The 16,768-nt window shown below is 41.4% G+C and overlaps 1 protein-coding gene across 5 annotated transcripts in view; it reads left to right on the top strand.

Annotated features, from left to right (window-relative positions):
• Positions 1-2,121: 2,121 nt before the first annotated feature.
• LOC132893071 (BCL2/adenovirus E1B 19 kDa protein-interacting protein 3-like) overlaps positions 2,122-16,768 on the top strand; it is a 74,916-nt gene continuing 60,269 nt past the window's right edge. For 3 of the 5 annotated variants that reach the window (XR_009655510.1, XR_009655513.1, XM_060931816.1), the window contains exons 1-2: positions 2,122-2,275; positions 15,424-15,495. Coding sequence is in view for 1 of the 5 variants with exons in the window: in XM_060931816.1 (XP_060787799.1) it covers positions 2,221-2,275; positions 15,424-15,495 (127 nt within the window). In the remaining 4 variants the exon portion in view is untranslated. The remainder of the gene's footprint in view (positions 2,276-15,423; positions 15,496-16,768) is intronic. The other 2 variants (XR_009655511.1, XR_009655512.1) reach the window with 2 other exon arrangements.

The following is a 16,768-nucleotide window of genomic DNA, read 5'->3' on the forward strand; positions in this document are numbered from 1 at the left end:
TATGGAAATCAGGGACGCCGTGTCATTCGGAGTAAAGAGGAAAAGGACGACCCAAGTTGTTATCAGCACTCAGTTCAGAAGCCTGCATCTTTAATGGTATGGGGTTGCATTAGTGCATGTTGCATGGGCAGCTTACACATCTGGAAAGACACCATCAATGCTGAAAGGTATATCCAGGTTCTAGAATAGAGCAACATATGCTCCCATCCAGACGACATCTCTTTCAGGGAAGACCTTGCATTTTCCAACATGACAATGCCAAACCACATACTGCATCAATTACAGCATCATGGCTGCGTAGAAGAAGGGTCCAGGTACTGAACTGGCCAGCCTGCAGTCCAGATCTTTCACCCATAGAAAACATTTGGCGCATCATAAAACAGACGATACAACAAAAAAGACCTAAGAGAGTTGAGCAACTAGAATCCTACATTAGACAAGAATGGGTTAACATTCCTAAAATTACTGGTTAATTACTGGTAAACTGCTTTGAATCTAGCTCTTCAGGGATCCGCTGTTAACATGTTCAAGGTCCAGCACAAAGTGGAGGGAGCGATAAGAAAACTCGCGCAGTGGGATAAGCATGTCGACCAGTCAAATTATGACTCCTTTGAAAACTTGTCAGATTTTTTGACAAAGGAAGAGAGGCAGCTTCCCATCCATGTGACTAACACAATCAAAGAGCACCTCCAGGGTTTGAAAACACAGCTGCGTGAATACTTCCCTCCCCTTGATGCGCAATGCAGTTGGATCGAAAATCCATTCGGCGCTCACAGTGACGAGGCCATTGCTGCCCTGAGCGCAAAAGAGCAAGACAGTCTTCTGGATCTCTCCTGCGACACCGCATTGAAGCTGGTTTTCTCACAGAAGCACCTGATAAACTTTTGGCTTCATGTTGCTTCTGAGTATCCCGATCTGGCCGACAGAGCTGTGAGATTTCTGATGCCTTTTCCGACGACGTACCTATGTGAGTGCGGGTTTTCTGCACTAGTGGCGCTGAAGACAAAGTACAGAAATAAACTGAATGTTGAGCCAGATCTTCGACTTCGACTGTCATCCATTGTGCCAGACATAAAGTATCTGGTTGGCACCATGCAACATCAGCCTTCACATTAGGTGCAATGCATTGGTTTTGCTTCATTGCAATTATTTTCTTGACAGAATATATGATGTTGTTGAGTAATGCACACTGACCTTCCTGCATATTAATTCAGTTCAGTCCTAAATATTCTATTTTCACATCAAAATAATAAAATGTTACCCTTTTATGCGGTTACTGCATTTTTCATAATAGTTCTATTCAGTCCTAAATGTTCCATTTTTAATATTAAAATAAAAATTGGTCTTAAAATGCATTCATTTGCCTTGGTATTATTTATTGGGTCAGTGGTGGGCCGCGGACATTTGTGAGATCTTCAAGTTTGCCCTGACATAGAAAAGGTTGGGAACCCCTGGCTTAGACCAAATCTACACCCTTGAATCATGATTATAAAATAAATTCATTGAAAGATGTGTAAAGTACTTTTATATAACAATTATAAAAGTACTTTACCACATCTTTCAATGAATTTATTTTATAATCATGATTTATTTATTTAATATACATGTATTTATCAAAAGTGAGGTGATGTTGGGTGCGGGAGGTTTTTGCATGACCCAATAAAAATACCTTTAAAAAATACTATATATGAGTAAAAGTTCACCAAATGCAACATCAGGAAAGTAGAAATTTTTAAAACACTTTCACAGTCATTACCCTAGTGTGTATATGTTCGTTCTGCGCGAAAGGAATCAGCTGTGTCGGCGTCACTTTTTATACCCACCCCGGACCAATCACAACGCAGAGCAATAAACGACCGGTTACACTTGCTGCAAGTAGCAAGCACACTAAAAATAAATAAACTTAAGAAGAACAATAGTGCACACTAATATCCTTACATTTTCATAATCAGCTATTTGGGGACGGAGGTGATAGAAGTTTCTAAAATCGTTTTACCCACAGTATTACACAACCGGTGTGGCAAAAAGACTTTAAAAATATATTTTTTTGTAGTTCTTTCTCTAATCGTGCAGTCAGTCCATTTAAACGTTTTGATGAATGTAGGTGCAACGACCCCGTGATGACGTTGCAGTTCAGACAGGGCTGCGAGGGCTCGCAGGGTGTTTGCGCGTTCACGAGCCGCTGTGTTGACGGACCCGACAGTGTGCAGGAGAGGCAATATGTCTGCCACAGCCGCCGTGCAGCAGAACAACAATGAAGAGTCAGGCCTGAACGGTAATTTTTATTTTTGGAAACGTTGTTGTAGATATACGCGATTTGTCTGCGTTCTGATGCTGTTTCGTCTTTTGCTTACTTGCTGTCAGGTTTAAACCGTAGCCTATTACGTAACATCTATTGTTTCACATAGGCTGGAATTTTCCCCTCCTCTTTCAAGCAGGGCGAGTTGGAGGTGGGAACGTTGGCTTGCGTCATTTACGAGTAACCAATAGAAATATGCGCGAATGTGTAAACAAGTCGCTTTGCGCAGTGACAGGTGACGATTGACAGACTGTAGATGTTATGAAAGGCGGAGCTAGGTTGAAACAAAACAAGGTAAGTGGGGATAAGAAAAATGGAGGTGGGGCGGGGAATTGTAAATGACTAGGCAACTGTAAAAATTCAAGCTTTGAAACTGAGCTTTTTGTATTATTATTATTATTATTATTATTATTATTATTTACATGGCCCATCCACTCCTTGTCATCCTAAACATATTGGATATTTTGATTTCGATTAGAGATTAAAAGGGTTTTTCAATGCAAATATATATATATATATATATATATATATATATATATATATATATTATTTTTTTTTTTTTTATTTTTATTTTTTTTTTTTATTTTTTTTTAATTTTTTTTTTACTTCCAGCTAGAACTGTATGCATATAAATCGTTTTAAGAGTTGGCACAATCTTGGGTTTGAGGTACCTTTCTACTGTAACAGAGTTTGTTTTCAGTTAATGTTGAATATGATTTTGCATGTTTTGTTTTGAGTCTTTAGACAAGTACAGAAACAGCCTACAGTAAATTACCTCAGATTCTTCATTTTTACTCCATACAGAGACTTTATTAGTGATGCAGTGCAGAGCACGCATCACTATTGTTCTTCTATGCGTTTCTTATTATTATTCTTTGTATTATTATTAGTGATGCAGTGCAAAGCACGGCATCACTATTGTTATTCTATGCGTTTCTTTTTATTATTATTATTATTCTTATTATTATTCATCTTCCGTACCGATTTTGATTGCTAATAACTCAATAACCGTGCATCGCACGCAGGCAGGCTTCATACGAAAATGTGCGGCTCGGTCGGACTCGGCGTGCTATTACTTTTCCCGATATTCATTCAAACCCTCTAGCGCCACCATCGGCTAAAGACTCAGGAACATTTCTGCTTGTAACTTTTCAACCGTTGGTCCCATTTTCGAAAACTTGGTATCCCTGGAATCCTTGGACCCAGCCGAGTCCAGTGCACCCTATGACGTCATCTTCCGCCCGCCTACTTTTCCCGCCATTTTGATTTTATTCTTGTTCATCTTTCCATGCAAACTTTGATTGCGTCTAACTCGGTGACCGTTCATCGCACACGGGCAAGCTATATATCAAAACGTGCGGCTCGATCGGACTCGGTGTGCTCTTGCTTTGAACGTTCCTGTGTCAAACCCTCTAGCGCCACCAACGGCCCAAATTCTCGTGTAAATTTCCCATTCATTTCTATGGAATTTTTGGAAAACTTCAAACGTCCCCCTCTTCGTCTCCTTAGCAGTGCCTTAACATCGTGAAATTTTGCACACTGTTTCTTCACACACTCAAGGTTCATCTCAGCAAGTTTCAAGTCACTGCCTTAAACTCTCTAGCGCCACCAACTGCTCAAACTCAAGGGTGCAGGTCGCCGGTACGTTTCCGCTTGTAACTTTTGAACCGTTGGTCCGATTTTCGAAAACTTGGTTTCCCTGGACTCAGTGGGCCAGGACGAATCCAGCGCACCCTTTGAGAAAATTTTGAACACCGGAAAGTTTTCGCGCTATTTTGCATTTTGTGAAAATCACTTAAAATGCTTCTCATCCCTCAATTTTTGACCCATTTCTCCCAAACTTGGTACACTGCACCATTGAACGCAGCTGCACAATACATTTATGTGGTGTTCAGTATTTCATTAATGTGGGGCCATGGCGGCCAATCAAGTTTGCGCCCGCAGCTCGAGGTCGCTGGTACATTTCTGCTTGTAACTTTTGAACCATTGGTCCGATTTTCAAAAACTTGGTATGTGTGGAATGGTTGACCCATGCCGAGTCCATAGCACCCTTTGATGTCATTTTCAACCATGAAACATTTTCTGCCATTTTGAGTTATGCGAAAATCAATCATACTGCTTCTCCTCCCTCAATTTTTAACCAGTTTCTCCCAAACTTGGTCAATGGCTTCAGGGGGCTAATCTGCATAAAAAAACTTGCCTGGTGTTTGCGATTTCAGGACCGCTTGGCCGTGGTAGCCAATCAAATTTGGCCACGCAGACGCAAATCAGGACGTTTGGTCATACCTCGGCCGCCCTTTGGCGTACCTTAACGAAACTTCGTGGCATTATGCTGCGCCGCTCCACAAAGGCCAGCAAAAAAATTGGGACAAATTGGCCACTAGGGGGCGCTATAACAAGCACACAAGAAAATCACCCGAAATATCCCATTCATTTCTATGGGTTCCGTACACATTTTTAATTGCGAATAACTCATTAACCGTTCATCGCTCACGGGCAAGCAATATATCAAAATGTGTGGCTCGATCGGACTTGGTGTCCTCTTGCTTTGTTCAATATTCTGTGAAACTCTCTAGCGCCATCAATGGCTCAAAGTCTCAGGTAAATTTCCCATTCATTTCTATGGAGTTTTTAGATTACTCCACACTCCGCCCTCTGCGCCTCCATAGCAACCCCTTAATGTCATGAAATTTTGCACACCCTTTCTTCTCACTCTCAAGGTTCATCTCAGCAAGTTTCAGCTCACCACCTTAAACTCTCTAGCGCCACCAACGTCTCAAAATTTAAAGTAAATTTCCCATTCATTTCTATGGACTTCTTGGCAAACTAGCTGCCTCTTGGGTGGTGCTTTCACATAGAGGCCTGGCTACACGCACTGCATCACTCTCGCGATTTCCCGCAGGGGAATTGTCTAGTTATTATTATTATTATTATTCATCTTCCGTACCGATTTTGATTGCTAATAACTCAATAACCGTGCATCGCACGCAGGCAGGCTGCATACGAAAACGTGCGGCTCGGTCGGACTCGGCGTGCTATTACTTTTCCCGATATTCAGTCAAACCCTCTAGCGCCACCAACGGCTCAAGTCTCAGGCACATTTCTGGCTGTAACTTTTCAACCGTTGGTCCCATTTTCGAAAACTTGGTCTCCCTGGAATCCTTGGACCCAGCCGAGTCCAGTGCACCCTATGACGTCATTTTCCGCCCGCCTACTTTTCCCGCCATTTTGATTTTATTCTTGTTCATCTTTCCATGCAAACTTTGATTGCGTGTAACTCGGTGACCGTTCATCGCACACAGGCAAGCTATATATCAAAACGTGCGGCTCGATCGGACTCGGTGTGCTGTTGCTTTGAATGTTCCTGTGTGAAACCCTCTAGCGCCACCAACGGCTCAAAGTCTCGTGTAAATTTCCCATTCATTTCTATGGAGTTTTTGGAAAACTTCAAACGTCCCCCTCTGCATCTCCTTAGCAGCCCCTTAACTTCGTGAAATTTTGCACACTGTTTCTTCACACACTCAAGGTTCGTCTCAGCAAGTTCCAAGTCACTGCCTTAAACTCTCTAGCGCCACCAACTGCTCAAACTCAAGGGTGCAGGTCACTGGTACGTTTCCGCTTGTAACTTTTGAACCGTTGGTCCGATTTTCGAAAACTTGGTTTCGCTGGACTCATTGGGCCAGGACGAATCCAGGGCACCCTTTGATAAAATTTTCAACGCTGAAAGTTTTCCCGCAATTTTGCATTTTGTGAAAATCACTTTAAATGCTTCTCATCCCTCATTTTTTGACCCATTTCTCCCAAACTTGGTTAGTTGCACCATTGCACTCAGCTGCACAACACAATTACCCAGTGTTCAGAATTTCATTAACGTGGGGCCGTGGCGGCCAATCAAATTTGCGCCCGCAGCTCGAGGTCGCTGGTACATTTCTGCTTGTAACTTTTGAACCGTTGGTCCGATTTTCAAAAACTTGGTATCTCTGGAATCCTTGGCCCATGCCGAGTCCATAGCACCCTTTGATGTCATTTTCAACCCTGAAACATTTTCCGCCATTTTGAGTTATGCGAAAATCAATCATACTGCTTCTCCTCCCTCAATTTTTAACCACTTTCTCCCAAACTTGGTCTTTGGCTTCTTGGGGCTAATCTGCATAATACACTTGCCCGGTGTTTGCGATTTCAGGACCGTTTGGCCGTGGTAGCCAATCAAATTTGGCCGCGCAGACGCGAATCAGGAAGTTTGCTCATATCTCGGACGCCCTTTGGCGTACCTTAACGAAACTTCGTGGCATTATGCCTCGCCCCTCCACAAAGGCCAGCAAAAAAATTGGGACAAACTGGCCACTGGGGGGCGCTATACCTAGGGCGCGAAAAAATCACCCGAAATATCCCATTCATTTCTATGGGTTCCTTACACATTTTTGATTGCGAATAACTCATTAGCCGTTCATCGCACACGGGCAAGCAATATATCAAAACGTGCGGCTCGATCAGACTCGGTGTCCTATTGCTTTGTATATTATTCTGTGAAACCCTCTAGCGCCACCAACGGCTCAAAGTCTCAGGTACATTTCCCATTCATTTTTTCTATGGAGTTTTTGGAAAACTAGCTGCCTTTCGGGTGGTGCTTTCACCTAGAGGCGTGGCTTCATGCACTGCATCACTCTCGCGATTTCCCGCAGGGGAATTGTCTAGTTATTATTATTATTATTATTATTATTATTATTATTATTATTGGTTAGACCTGGAGAAACATGCTGCATTTTCACAATAATGTAATTGAATGCTGTTTATAGATACTTGATTTAAAAGTCAAATAAAATAAAAATCCAGCTTAGTTTGACCAGTTTGTCATCTTGCCTGGTGACCTTACAGTTGTGTTGTTTTCTTTAAAGCATCTATGATGTTGCATTAGTAGCTGTACACTCACCAACCACTTGAATAGGAATTTGTCCTTGATTCTAAGATTCCTGGTCTTGGCTGGCAGAAATGGAACCCAATGTAGTCTTCTGCTGTTGCATGCTGAGATGCTTTTCTGCTCACCATAGTTGTAAAGAGTGATTTATATGAGTTACTATAACCTTGCCAGCTCAAACCAATCTGGCCATTTTCCTGTGACCTCTCTTATCAACAAGGCATTTCCACCCACAGAACTGTCGCTCACTCAATGATTTTTGTTTTTCACACCATTCCATGTAAACTCTAGAGACTGTTGTTTGAAAACTCCAGGAGATCAGCAGTTTCTGAAATACTCAAACCAATCCATCTGGCACCAACACTCATGCCACATTGTCACATGCCACACCCATGCCTGTCCCAGAGATCATTATTTTTCCCATTCTGATGCTTGAAGTGAACATTAACTGAAGCTCTTGATTTTGTATCTGCATGGTTTATGCATTGTGCTGCTGTCAAGGCTGATATTAGATAACTGCATAAAACAGCAGGTGTATGGGTGTACCTAATAAAGTGGCTGGTGAGTGTATATTAGAAACTTTATCTTATACCTCCTTAACCAACTCAATCTATGATTTGGCAGTTGGCAGCTTGTGAGACCAAACTGAATTTCTGAGCAGGATTATTTGCAAATGGTTTATGCAGGGACATTAGTCTGTTTACGGTGATGAAATACTTGCGATTTACTAGTACACCTTAAATAATTAGAATCATGAAAAATTTAGTATTTTTCAGAATTTAATTCAAAAATAGTAAGCTTTCATATATTCTATATTCATTACACATAAAGTGAAATATTTCAAGCCTTTTTTGTTTTAATTTTGATGATGATGGCTCATGAATATCAGAAATTCGGTATTTCAAATTATTAGAATATTTTCTAAGCTCAATCAAAAAACGATTTACAACCCCGATTCCAAAAAAGTTGGGACAAAGTACAAATGATTAATTAAAACGGATTGCAATGATGTGGAACTTTCAAAATTCCATATTTCATTCAGAATAGAACATAGATGACATATCAAATGCTTAAACTGAGAAAATGTATCATTTAAAGAGAAAAATTAGGTGATTTTAAATTTCATGACAACACCACATCTCAAAAAAGTTGGGACAAGGCCATGTTTACCACTGTGAGACATCCCCTTTTCTCTTTACAACAGTCTGTAAACGTCTGGGGACTGAGGAGACAAGTTGCTCAAGTTTAGGGATAGGAATGTTAACCCATTCTTGTCTAATGTAGGATTCTAGTTGATCAACTGTCTTAGGTCTTTTTTGTCGTATCTTCCGTTTTATGATGCTCCAAATGTTTTCTATGGGTGAAGGATCTGGACTGCAGGCTGGCCAGTTCAGTACCCAGACCCTTCTACGCAGCCATGATGCTGTAATTGATGCAGTATGTGGTTTGGCATTGTCATGTTGGAAAATGCAAGGTCTTCCCTGAAAGAGACGTCGTCTGGATGGGAGCATATGTTGCTCTAGAACCCGGATATACCTTTCAGCAGTGATGGTGTCTTTCCAGATGTGTAAGCTGCCCATGCCACACGCACTAATGCAACCCCATACCATCAGAGATGCAGGCTTCTAAACTGAGCGCTGATAACAACTTGGGTCGTCCTTCACCTCTCTAGTCCGAATGACACAGCGTCCCTGATTTCCATAAAGAACTTCAAATTTTGATTTGTCTGACCACAGAACAGTTTTCCACTTTGCCACAGTCAATTTTAAATGAGCCTTGGCCCAGAGAAGACGTCTGCGCTTCTGGATCATGTTTAGATACGGCTTCTTCTTTGAACTACAGAGTTTTAGCTCGCAACGGCGGATGGCACGGTGAATTGTGTTCACAGATAATGTTCTCTGGAAATATTCCTGAGCCCATTTTGTGATTTCCAATACAGAAGCATGCCTGTATGATGATCTAAGGGCCTGAAGATCACGGGCACCCAGTATGGTTTTCCGACCTTGACCCTTACGCACAGAGATTTTTCCAGATTCTCTGAATCTTTTGATATTATCTACTGTAGATGATATGTTCAAACTCTTTGCAATTTTACACTGTCGAACTCCTTTCTGATATTGCTCCACTATTTGTCGGTGCAGAATTAGGGGGATTGGTGATCCTCTTCCCATCTTTACTTCTGAGAGCCGCTGCCACTCCAAGATGCTCTTTTTACACCCAGTTATGTTAATAACCTATTGCCAGTTGACCTAATGAGTTGCAATTTGGTCCTCCAGCTGTTCCTTTTTTGCTTTTTTGCTGTTCCTTTTTTCCTTTAACTTTTCCAGCCTCTTATTGCCCCTGTCCCAACTTTTTTGAGATGTGTTGCTGTCATAAAATTTCAAATGAGCCAATATTTGGCATGAAATTTCAAAATGTCTCACTTTCGACATTTGATATGTTGTCTATGTTCTATTGTGAATACAATATCAGTTTTTGAGATTTGTAAATTATTGCATTCCGTTTTTATTTACAATTTGTACTTTGTCCCAACTTTTTTGGAATTGGGGTTGTACAATACAGAATTGTCCAACTTCTGAAAAGTGTGTTCATTTATTCACTCAATACTTGGTTGGGGCTCCTTTACTAAGAATTACTGTGGCATGACATGGAGGCGATGAGCCTATGGCACTGCTGAGGTGTTACTGAAGCCCAGGTTGCTTTGATAGCGGCTTTCAGCTTGTCGTCTGTATTTTTGGATCGGGTGTTTCTCACCTTCCTTGACAGGTTCTCTCTGGGGTTCAGGTCAGGTGACTTGGCTGATCAATCAAGCACAGTAATATCATGGTCGGCAAACCATTTGATAGTAGTTTTGGCACTGTGGGCAGGTGCTAGGTCCTGCTGGAAAAGGAAATTGGCATCTCCATAAAGCTTGTCAGCAGATGGAAGTATGAGGTCCTCTAAAATCTCCTGGTAGACAGCTGTGTTGACTTTGAACTTGATAAAACACAGTGGACCAACACCAGCAGATGACGTGCCCCCCCCCCCCCCCCCCAAATCATCACAGGCTGCAGAAACTTCACACTGGACTTCAAACACCTTGGATTTTGTGCACTCTCCCTGCAGACTCCAGGACCTTGATTCCCAAATGAAATGCAAAATTTACTTTCATCTGCAAAGAGGACTTTGGACCACTCGGCAACAGTCCAGTTCTTTCTCTCCTTAGCCCAGGTAAGACGATTCTGACATTGTCTCTGGTTCAGGAGTGGCTTGATATTTGGAATGTAACAGTTGTAGCCCTTTTCTTAAAGACATCTGTGCATGGTGGCTTTTGATGCACTGATACCAGCCTCAGTCCACTACTTGTGAAGCTCTCCCAAGTTCTTGAATCACTTTTCTTGATAATCCTCTCAAGGCTGTTGCTTGTGCACCTTTGCCAGTCAGCCTTTTCAGTAATGACCTTCTATGGCTTACCGTCCTTTTGGAGGATGTCAATAATCATCTTCTGGACAACTGTCAAGTCAGCAGTCTTCCCCATGATTGTGGTTGCATGTACTGAACTAAACAGGGAGATAAATATTTTGAGGGTTTTTTTTTTTTTTTATTTGTTGCACTGTAGGCAAAAGTCATCAAAATTAAAATAGAAAACTGTTTGAAGCATTTTAGTTTGTGTAATGAGTCTGGAATATATTACATTTTCACTTGCTTAAATAACTGATGGAAAATATTGAACTTTTTCACGATATTCTAATTGTTTGAGATGCACTAGTATATGTATGAAAATCCTATTATGTATGTCAGTGTCACCACATTTCATACAGAAAATAATCTAAATCACCTTTCAGAGAATCTCTTATTCAAATAGAGACAAATAATAATAATTTTCAGTCAACAGGCCTAAGCTAGGTGTTTCAGTAGGTGTCAGCTGGAACAGTCTTGTAGGATCAAATGAGTTTAAAAGGAAAAAAAAAAGAGACCTTCAAGTATTCCACAAATACTTTGACAGGTGGGCTTGGTGATGTTTTCACAATATTTGCCTGAAGAAAGCAACCATGTGTACTAGACTTGTGTGATCTAATGGTATTATCATCACTACATATTACAACCCCAAATCAGAAAAAGTTGGGACGGTGTGTTCAAATTTAAAACTGAAAACGATTTGTAAATAATCTTTGACCTGTACTGCACTCAAAATAATACAACAACACATTGTTTTGATGTTTTACCTCATTTTACTTCATTTTTTTCAAAGTAAACAAATTTCAATTCTGATTCTTGCAACACATTGAAAAAATGTTGGGATGGTAAAGCTTTTACCACTTTATAATGTTCCCATTCCTTCTCACAACACTTAAAACATGTTTAGAGACAGAAGACACCAAGTGATGAAGCATTTCAGGTGTTATTTTGTCTTGTGTCATATTTTTTGAAAGCGGGGACAGGCACCCTTTTCATCGGCTGCCATTCCTTTGTAATGTGTGTAGAATGTGGTTTTGCATTGTCTTGTTTCGACAAGATGTATTCCTGGAAAAGATGTCGTCTTGCAAACAGCATATGTTGCTCCAAAATCTCATTGTACTTTTCTGTTTTAATGCTGCCATCACAGAAGTGTAAGTTACCTTTGCCAAGGGCACTGACACAACCCCATGCCATATCAGACCCTGGCTTTTAGACTTGTTGCTAGTAACAGTCTGAATGGTCCTTTCCGTTTTTGGTCTGGAGCACACAGTGTCCATTTCTTCTAAAAGAGATCTTGAATACTGATTTGTCTGACCACAATACACATTTCCATTGTGTGATGATCCATCCCAGATGCCTCCAACCCCAGAGATGTTGACAGCTATACAGTAGGTGAATGGCAGTTCCTGACGCAGTGCTGTCTGAGGCACGCACTGAAATTCCTCCAGATTCCTTGACTTGTTTAATGATATTATGCACCATAGAGGGTGAAATATCCAAATCCCTTCCTATTTTTCTTTGAGGAACATTGTTTTTAAACATTTCTATATTTTTCTATGCACTTGTTGACAAACTGGAGATCCTCTGGCCATCTTTGCTCCTCAAAGACTAGGCCTTTCCTGGATACTGATTTTGTACCAAATTATGATTACAATAAGCTGTTGACATCCAGCTATTTCAAATCACGTCATTTAATGCTTCTTCTTCTTTTGGTTGCTCCTGATTAGGGGTTGCCATAGTGGATCTTTCATCTCCATTGCTCCCTGTCTTCTGCATCCTTCTCTACCACACCTGCCACTTTCATGTCCTCTCTCACCACATCCATGTATCTCCTCTTTGGCCTTCCTTGTTTTTGTGTGCCTGGCAGCTCCATCCTCAACATTCTCCTTCCAACATGCTCTGCATCTCTTCTCAGGATGTGCCCATACCATCTCAGTCTCATCTCTCTTAGCTTAATTCCACATGTGCTGTCCCTCTGATGTGCTCCTTCCTTATCCTGTCCAACCTTGTCACTTCCATCGCAAACCTTAACATCCTCAACTCCACCACCTTTGCCTCCTGTCTCTTCGTTAAGAGCACTGTCTCCAATCCATACATCACAGCTGGTCTTATACATCTTACCTTTCACTTTTGCTGGGACTTTCCTATCACAAATGACTCCCAAAATCCTTCTCCAACTGCTCCACCCTGCCTGCGCACTCTTTCTCAGCCCCCATTTTCCTGCACAGTTGACCCCAGGTACTTGAATTCACCAACTTTCTTTACATCTACTCCTTGCAACTTCACTACACTCTCATCCCCATTCTCACTGATGCACATGTATTCTGTTTTGCTACTGCTCACCTTTATTCCTCTTTGTTCCAATGCATACCTCCATCTCTCAAATCACGTCATTTAATTGTTTTACCTTATTCCAGCTCTAAATTGCTCCCATCCCAACTTTTTTTTTTTTAATGTGTTGGAGGCCTGAAACATAGGAATGGATGTATATTAACAAATTAAATGAGGTTGACAATACAAGTCAAAATAACTTTAGAAATCATTTCTTTCTTTTTTCTTCATTTGCATTTTCCATACCCTCTCAACTTTTTCTGATTTGGGGTTGTAGACAGTCTGGACATGTAATGATGACACACGCCCTCAAACAAGCAAGTGCTGCTCCGCCATGCCACTCCAGTGGTGCTGAATGGACAGTGCCCATCAACTCGCCACACCCTGCTGTAGCATTTCAGCACTACTGGTGTTGTGGATCAGTAGCACGTACATGATCAGAGGGCAGGCTTTGCTGACTCTGCTCGGCTGGAGCATGCTAATGATGTGCCCTTGGCAAGGGGCCGAGGGAATATTAACCCTTTGGGGTTGAGAGCTTTGCCGGCGAAGCTCGACAGGTTTAGAATGAGTAGGTCATGTATTTAGATAAATATCTTCGAGTTTTTCATTATACAAGCATGATAAACATATTGACAAACTTTTTACATTTTCTTATGTGCCCACTGCCAAATAATAAAATAGTTTTTAAATTATATGAAACATAAAACTTGTCACCTTCCTCAGTCACACCGGAGTCGGAGGGCTGAGTGTGCACTTGCACATTCATAAAAGACACTTCACATGGTAACGGCATGATGATTTCGATTGGTTTCTCTTTCATGGTGGGAACGCGCACTGTAAGCAGGATACAATCTGTCAGCTATAGCTCAGGCTATTTGGAGGTAAAACTTATTGCGAGATGACACGCGGATTTTATGTGCTTCAGATGATTCAGGACAGCGGTTCAATTCATGATTCATTTCACAATTCAGGACAGCAATTCGGTTCAATCTTGAACTGCAACACTGATGATGAACAGTGCCTATTACTATTTATTTATTTTACCTCAATCCAGCCAAAGATCAACTCGAGTAAGTGTAAATATTTCTTCTATTTCTTATGAGCAGATCGGTTGATATGCATGCGCTGTAGTGCATACACAGGAAAAAATGACTGAGCAATTTTTTTTTCCCAGAGTTAAAAGTATTTTCCTTGAAAATAGTTAATTTTGCTCTATTTTGAGTTTAGAGCTTAAAATTTGGAGTGGGAGCAAAATTACAGAGTAATTGTGTAACAGAGTTGGTTGTGGCTCTGAACTAAGAAAAATAGTACAGGAGTTAATTTCAAGACACACTGAATAGAGTCAAATACCAAAATAAAGTCAAATACCAGATAAATGAAGACATTGTAAAAAGCAGTTTTAGAACTGTGTTGGAATGTGTGAAAAAACATGACTACCCATTGTGACTTGACCTGATGGGATTAAGAGTTGGCGGTGGGAGGGGTTTTCGCTCTCCTCATTGAATTAATGGAATTTTTTTTTAAACTTCTCATTGAATACCCCTCCCACTGCCAACCCTTTGTCCCAAAACAAACGGGGCATAAATTTTTTTATGGCCAGCTAATTGTCCAAATCAGTTGAGCAGATTTAAGTTTTTCTGCTTGATACATTCCTAAGACTGAACAGAATCCTCTTAAGTGACCAAAATGGTTTGACAGAATGGGTAAGTTTTTTTTTTTTTTTTTTTTTTTTTTTTTCCCACACATTCCAACACAGTTATAAAACTGCTTTTTACAACATCTTCATTTATCTGTTATATATTTAAGTACAGGGGCGGCACGGTGGTGTAGTGGTTAGCGCTGTCGCCTCACAGCAAGAAGGTCCTGGGTTCGAGCCCCGGGGCCGGCGAGGGCCTTTCTGTGTGGAGTTTGCATGTTCTCCCCGTGTCCGCGTGGGTTTCCTCCGGGTGCTCCGGTTTCCCCCACAGTCCAAAGACATGCTGGTTAGGTTAACTGGTGACTCTAAATTGACCGTAGGTGTAAATGTGAGTGTGAATGGTTGTCTGTGTCTATGTGTCAGCCCTGTGATGACCTGGCGACTTGTCCAGGGTGTACCCTGCCTTTCGCCCGTAGTCAGCTGGGATAGGCTCCAGCTTGCCTGCGACCCTGTAGAAGGATAAAGCGGCTAGAGATAATGAGATGAGATGAGATATTTAAGTACAATCATGACATACATACCACATAGATTTACTGTAGCTGAATTTGTGCTGAATACAAAAAAAGTCATATGACTTTTTGAAAATACTGCTTAGATTTGTTGAAATTGACGACAAAATCAGAGCATGCCAAAATCATCATTATCAGACCCCAGAGGGTTAAAAAGGTGACACTGCAGTTCACAAGCAAGTAAACTTGCTCTCACCATATAGACTGTCTTAATGCCTGATTTCTGTGCTTCTAGACAGTGGGAATGAGAGCATCTTGCGCACTGTGGCCAGTGGCTCCTTTGGATGCCCCAGAGATGCTCCAGCAAGTAAGAGTCAGCCACCCAGCCTGCACTTCATGCCCTAAGGCAGGGTTTCTCAAACTTCTTTGCTCTGGGGCCCAGTAATGTTAGGCCTTGGTGCTGCAAGGCCCTGCATAGGCCTACGCCTCTGTGCGCCCCCCTGAACCCACACACACACACACACACACACACACACACACACACACACACACACACATCGTGTGCGCCTCCATAGATAGAAACATAGTTTATTATTTTTTTTTTTTTGTTAGTAGTACTTGTTACAAGTAGCAGGCTTATACCAGCATAACAATATTTTGGCTAAATAAGACCTAACAGGAGTGCATTGGCAGAATTGTAGAAAATTGCCAAATGACCAGTAACTGTCCAAAGATATCCCATTATTATAATAATAATAATAATAATAATAAGTCATTAGTAATAGTAGTAGTAGTAGTAGTAGTAGGCATTATTAGGGCCCGAGCCCGAATGGGCGAAGGCCCTATTGCTCTTGTAAGAGTTCACTATTCTTCTTCTTCTTCCGTCTTCTTCTTCTTCTTCTTCTTCTTCTTCTTTATTTTTCTCCGCTGTTGGGCCATTTTCGGGGCGCTTGCCATGGGCGAAAACGCACGAAATTTGGCACCACTTCCGAGAATTGCCACCGCTACTCAGAACCAGAAGCCCAAACTTGGCCGGGGCTCAGGGCCTCTATAGCGCCCCCTAAGTCGTTGTGATTTTGGCCTCCCGCGTTACGGTGCCTGGTTGCCATATAGTTTGTAGTAGTGGCATGCCATTTGGTACGCTTATGTATCTCACTAAGCCGGACAAAAATGTAATGCCAATGCATTAGCCACGCCCAACAGGAAGTGAGGTAATTTCACTTTTGTGCGAAATGCATGGCCACGAAGACGGCACAACTCCTCCTAGACCGTTCATAGGAATGTCACCAAAATTGATACACATCATCTACAGACATGGCTGACAAAAGTTACTAAATACGTTTCACGTAGGATCAACCGTTCAGAAGTTATACGTCAATCAATTTTCACTTCAAAATTTTACATGCTTAAAAATTCATAACAAATCTTCTAATTGCTCAAAACTGCTCATACTTCTCACGCAAATCACTCATTGGGGTTCTGACATGTTACCCAATTTCTGTGATATTTCGCCACTGGGGGCGCTATTTTTGGGCAAAAAATCCATTCTTTCCTCAAATTTGGTCAAACTTCACGGCCACCCTCTTACTACCTCCCATGTCATGTATACCACATTTTGGGAATTTTCGTCCATGGGGGCG

This window comes from Neoarius graeffei, chromosome 10 (assembly GCF_027579695.1).
Source record: "Neoarius graeffei isolate fNeoGra1 chromosome 10, fNeoGra1.pri, whole genome shotgun sequence".
Taxonomy (NCBI): Eukaryota; Metazoa; Chordata; class Actinopteri; order Siluriformes; family Ariidae; genus Neoarius; species Neoarius graeffei.